The 6,000-nt window shown below is 41.7% G+C and overlaps 1 protein-coding gene across 2 annotated transcripts in view; it reads left to right on the top strand.

The window, feature by feature from the left end:
* Nucleotides 1-1,902: 1,902 nt before the first annotated feature.
* The window catches only part of LOC307227981 (AN1-type zinc finger protein 3-like), a 28,101-nt gene continuing 24,003 nt past the window's right edge, over nt 1,903-6,000 (top strand). Inside the window, exon 1 of one of the 2 annotated variants that reach the window (XM_079997436.1) lies at nt 1,903-2,188. In XM_079997436.1, coding sequence (XP_079853562.1) covers nt 2,112-2,188 — 77 coding nt within the window. In that variant the 5' untranslated portion in view covers nt 1,903-2,111. The remainder of the gene's footprint in view (nt 2,189-6,000) is intronic. The other variant, XM_079997437.1, reaches the window with a different exon arrangement.

The following is a 6,000-nucleotide window of genomic DNA, read 5'->3' as shown; positions in this document are numbered from 1 at the left end:
CGGCTTATAAATAACTCCCACAGGCTCCAAATGTGCACCATGTTTGATGCGACTCCAGGAGATATCAGCTTTTCCAATGTGGCGGTGAATTACTTGGCTGATAAGGTTTTGCTTTGGGCAAGGTCATCTCCGTAATGTGGTCAATGCGTCGGTTGGAGGCTGTCGCCCTTGTCGGACACTACGGGAGATGTGCCGCTGTTGAAGCAGTCTCCTAAAAGTATTATTGAAGTTATGAGCGACCTCATGTTGTTACATTTAAATTCCACCTGAATCCACACCCACATCGGAATTTCTCCACGGGGGTTAACAAAGCGTTATCTTATTTTCTTATTTTTGGCTGTGCTCCGGCCCCAGAGACTGAACATCGTCCAGACCGGACCTCGATCCACGGTGACAATTTCGGGCATCGTTCGGCTCGGATTGCACCACGTGGACCGGTGTGAGTGGGATAGATGGAGCGAGGGGGGCCGGGGCTCAGATACAGATAGCGTATCATTTTTCCACAGTCAGAGGCTGTTCAAGTACAACCTTGTGGTAAATCCGATAAGGACATGTTGTTTCAGGTAGAAATTCAGATTCTGATGTGAGGCCAGGAGGTTCAATAAACAAGTATTAATTTCATGGCAGGCTCAGTTTACACTGGATATTTATTGCCTGCCTATCTGTTCTGTCCCAACAGAAGGGAGGGGGCGGTTTCTTGAGGTGAAATCAGTTACCAAACTTACAGGATAAGATGAGATAACACTTCATTGATCCCCCAGGGGGGAAACTCAAGAGTCCCTTAAAGCAACACTATGTCATTTTTATAGCTTAAAATAAAAACTTCAAAATCATTTTGTTGGTAAACTGACTTGTAATATGAAGAAGGGCACCTCTTTTATTTCCACCAAACCCCCGGAACGCCTGTTCTTGTACTATGTAACTTTGGTTTTCCAGTACGAAACCGCGGGAAAAGTGCGCTACGCTTTACGGCGCAACGTCACCTCCTTGATGTTTGGCCCACGATTTTTTTGAAACGTTTTTTTTTTGCCTGGTAAAATTTACTCAAACAAAAGATGAATTATAATCTTGTCGGTCAAAATGTCCGGTAATAATGCTCATACAGACCGTAGCCGCTCCGCTTCCGCCGACCGCGCGGACGAGGCGGTCCGGTGGTGCGCCCGGCGCCGCACCTCAGCCGGGTTAGCCTCACCCGAGCCGATCTGCCGGGGCCGAGCACATCTGGTACCTACAGCCCCAGCGGAGCCGCGGACCGAGTGCTTACTGCAGCAGCGAGGTCTGTGCGAGGGGGCGCTGTCACCTGGGTTTACATTATACCTGTGTTTGTAACATAGACTATCATTGAAATATACGGAAGAGTATTAGGGCAAGAAAAACAAAAAACAGCCGTTTCTTTTGAGAGTAAATTCGAGAATAAAGTCAAAACAACCTTCAGAACTCACATCAAAACTATAGGAAATAATAATAATAATAAAAAAAATGCATGTATATTATAAAGCAAAGAAAAACAAGACAAAAAGAAAAAAAACAAACCTGTGTCAACAATTCACATATTTACTGATAAGTAAAAGCGTCTCCACTAGATTCTGATGAACGTTTAAATAAACTCCTGCGCTGCAGGTCAGACACTAATGGCTCTTCCTACTGTTTGTATTATGGTGGCATTTAACGGGCCGTACCATGCGAGACTTCAAACCTTTAGAACAAAATACAAATAAAAAAAACCCCAATAACATTTCGACGGCGAACACCAATTCCCCCCGCCTCGAAAAGTGTTTTCTTCGTGTCTCCGTAGCTTTCAACGCAGCCTTTCTCAGCGGACGCCCCGCGTCCGCCCCTCCTTTCCGCGGTGGTTGCGTCCTGTCCGCCAGCTGATCGGCGCTGGTTCCCGTCGTCGGGCTCCCGCTGCTGCTCCGCCTCGAGTGTGATTTCAACCGCTTTGTTACCACCGGCTCGGCTGGCGACGCGGCTCCAGCCCCGTTGGAGGCGAAGAAACGCGGGAGTCTGCGTTACGACACCGGGGATCTTAAACGGAAAATAACGACGAGGCCCCGGCCCCGGCCCCGGCCCCGGACCACCTGCTAGCGGAGAGCCCCGGACCCAGCACCGTCATGGGGGACACGGGGAGCGAACGAAGCAAGCCTCCGGGTAACGTCTTGCCCCCGCGCTGCTCGTGTGGCTTTTGGGGGTAAGGAGGATATTTTATTGTGTTTTAAATTGTTTTACTTAATTTGACATGGGCGTGTGGCCTGGTCGCCAGCACGTCACATTTACCCCCTGCCCATTGTTTTGTAGCGCTAGCCGCCTGCTAGCGGTAGCTGGTTAGCATTAGCTGGCTAGCCGGGCTAACTTTGGCCGTTTGCTGCTGTGGGCGTGGTCTGAGCTGCACAGGTACCCACAGGTGTGCCGTGCTGCATGGCTGTCACGCTCCTCATTGACATAAAGGGGCGAGTGAGCTGAACTGCGTGCTGATCTTGGCTTGGTTTTAGGGACGGATAGATGATAGATAATGGATTCATAACAACGGGCAATAATACCGAATTAATAAGAGTAAAATGATCAAAAAACAGGACTAATGCAATAAACTTCAAAATTAACAAGAAAACAATAGAAAAATGGACAACCTCTGTAGCTTTAATTAATATACTTCTGTATCAATATTTGTATGCATGTTTATGTATACCACGATTCATATTTTGGCAATGACTATAGGTGCCCTCACAATATAATATTTGTTTTAACAATAGACATTTGAGAAACAATCATTAGAAATGTGGATATTATAACCAAGCAGCTAGAGTTGTCGGTTAGAACAGCTAGTACAGTCTATGAGGTTGAGAAAATTCCATAATTTAAATGGAAAATAAATTATATTCACGATAAATTCATTCACAAGCCGTGAATGTTGATGTTCTGAAGTGGAGTGGGGGGGCTAAACAAATATACAAAGTTAAGAAAGAAGACTGGGCCTGTAGCTGTGATTATTTCACTACTACCACTACCAAAATACACATACTAGTTAGAGAGATGCATTTTTATTTGTTCAACTTATTGGTATCTGCCAATAATTACCAAAGAAAAGAAAAATCTGCTAGATATTGTATATAGATATTAGATAGATATTGGGATATTAAGAATGGGTGATATGTGTGACTCGTTAAAAGTTTCATGTTATGGGGTTAGGATTTTCATATGCATTTAGTAGTAGTATTGAAATGTGTTGTGTTTACCAAAAAAAATTCTGACAATAACTTTTCTTGGTGTCAATATTTTTGGCTCCGGATATAGGCGCCCATAGCCCAAACTTTTCCGAAGTTGACAAATGCAATGAACTTATTTAATCACCTGCAGATAAAGTAACATGCGCCAGCATCTCTTGTATGTATTTTGGAAACAAAAGGATAAACAACCCAAAGAGTCATAGCCCAATCATTTCAGGGACGCACTCCTTATTATTGGAAAAGATAACATTGGCAAAAGATTGAACCCCCCGTGAAGTTTAATTTGCTGAAGACATGGAAGTAGGTGACTCAGTCAGACCCAGTCAAACCACTCCAAACCACCATGACAAAGTTTTGTCAGCCCAATGTGTGATGCAGTGATGCATGATGTTTTTTCTCAATATTTGCACTTTGGTTTATTTGACCCGTTCTATTATGAATAGAAGTGTAATGATGCATTGATCTGGATCAATCTATCAACTCAACAATTGAATCTAATCGATGCAAAGTGAGGAAGGCAGAACATTTCTTTTTTTTCACAGGAAGGAAAATTGTTCACAATAAAAATCCCAGGGCGTGGCTGCAATTTGTTTTAGTTCTAGGTTACGGAATTACGAAATTGTAATAATTTTTTTTAAACTGAGTAAAAATGGACTGTAATTGAAGTGAAGAGCCAGGATTTCCAAGTCATAAAATCAAACAGGTTGATTCACAAATCGTACGCCAGAAAACTAAATGCATTTCCTAATCTTTCTTTACAGATTTAAAATGATATTTGTTACATGATATGTGTTAAATATGTTGAAAAATTAAGCGGTATGGAAGCATTTCATCTCATTACAGGATGAGCCAAAAAAGGTGGGATGCAAAATTTGCAGCAGTTTGCAATAGAATTGTAAATTGACATTTCTTCTTGCGCAGTGGGTTTAGAAGCTTTGATGCTAAATAGTTTAAATCAAATTGCAATAGAAAGTGTTTCCGCAGTATAGCACAAGCGCCTCACCTGGTTTTGCAGGAGCCTTCCTTTGAAAGGGGCAACTCATTCTCATAATCCTACAATTTATTCAAAATGTATGGAATCTACTTCAAATATTTGGAACCAACAGCTAGACAATTCATCACATTGATTATGCCATTACATTTGCATCTACCAGCTATTACAAGGGCCTTTTTTGTACTTGATTAGGTTTAATTGGAAACTTTAATGCGTAATGGTCGAGTCCTAACGCCAGGGTTTGGAGGAGAGGAACGGGGGGGTTGACAGGGATGGACCTCTGATTCCATATTGTGTACTTTTGTGTCTTCTTCTTTTTCTTCTTCTTATAACCAAAGCGTGTAGGATCAGCTCTGTGCATGTCGATTATTTAATTGGAACATAGTATGCAGGGTGTGTATATGTGGCGGGAGCATTATGTGCATTCCGAGCAGTCCGTGCATCCTCATATCAGACTGCAGTTAGTTAGCAACCCACTTTGTGCTCTTTCTGTGTGCAGCATCCCTGAAGATGGTCAAAACCACTAAGAATGGAGAAACAAGAGACTGAGACTAAGGAAATAAAGTATAGTCACAAAGAGAGAGTCTCAAGAGTGCTGGTGTGGAGGAGAGGGAGGAAAACAACTGAGTATAATTATTCATAGCACACTTCATTTAGTCCGGCGTTTGTTATTTTTCTACACCGAAGACATTTTCGTGATCATATTTAAGGAAAAAATAGATGGAATTAAATAAGGTACAATAGGTGTCATTTATCAATTAGTAAGTTTTTTATATTTGAGGAAATTACTGTCATACTTAGGTTTCTCTGGAGTCAGGAACACTTCGGGGTGTGATTCATTAATTTGCAAATAAGTGCGAATGTTAAGTGTGATAAGTATGAGCAAGCGTGAGTGTTTATCCCAATCAATAGTTAATTTGAAATGCGTGCCTGTAATAAGCTATTTGCAAGAAAGCCCTGTAAATGTGTCGCGCTGTGATGACATTTGTGAGGATCACTCAAAATTCAGAAGCAATTCAAATTACACAATATAGACTATGTATTCCAGCCACGCCCCTTAGGGACGCCCCTCCTCGTTATCGACTAATTCCCTTAACGACCTGGTCCTGTGTGTGTGTGTGTGTGTGTGTGTGTGTGTGTGTGTGTGTGTGTGTGTGTGTGTGTGTGTGTGTGTGTGTGTGTGTGTGTGTGTGTGAGACTTAACAACGGTTATTTCACGGTAAGGGCATGGCGGGTGCGAACGCTAGTGTAGTGAATACTTCCCAAATGATATTTTGGGGGACTTTTGGGATGTTTAAAAGACCTTCTTCGAAATGTTCAAAATACTGGGGAGCCTTTTACTAGTAAAATCACTTATTACTTTAAATAAGTGAATTTACACTTGACCTGACGTAATTTAATTCAAATGCTGAACAAAGCTGCTGCTTCTGAAAGATGGATAAATGTCTAATCATGCAAAATGTGTCCCTGCTAACAACGTGCATAAATTCATTCTGCTTTCTATTGTGTACATCTTCACATATGTGACTAAATTTGGCCACATTTGTCAAGTCAATGAGTGAGCTTATATTATGTTGCATAGGCCTGTTAGACTAGTCAATCTACTGTTTATTCTCTGTTCAAAACCCATTTAATTATGATATTGGTTTCCAGTTTTTGTTTATTTTTTTCTTTTCAAAAGTAAGTGCAAGGAAGTAAATGATTCATATCATATCCAAATATCCCTACCTTTTCAGACAACAAGGTAATTGAGATTCCACAAAAAGTAGAAACTTAAAGGAAATT

This window comes from Zeus faber (genome assembly GCF_960531495.2).
Source record: "Zeus faber genome assembly, chromosome: 3".
Lineage (NCBI taxonomy): Eukaryota > Metazoa > Chordata > Actinopteri > Zeiformes > Zeidae > Zeus > Zeus faber.
This window is presented reverse-complemented; position numbering and strand designations above follow the sequence as displayed.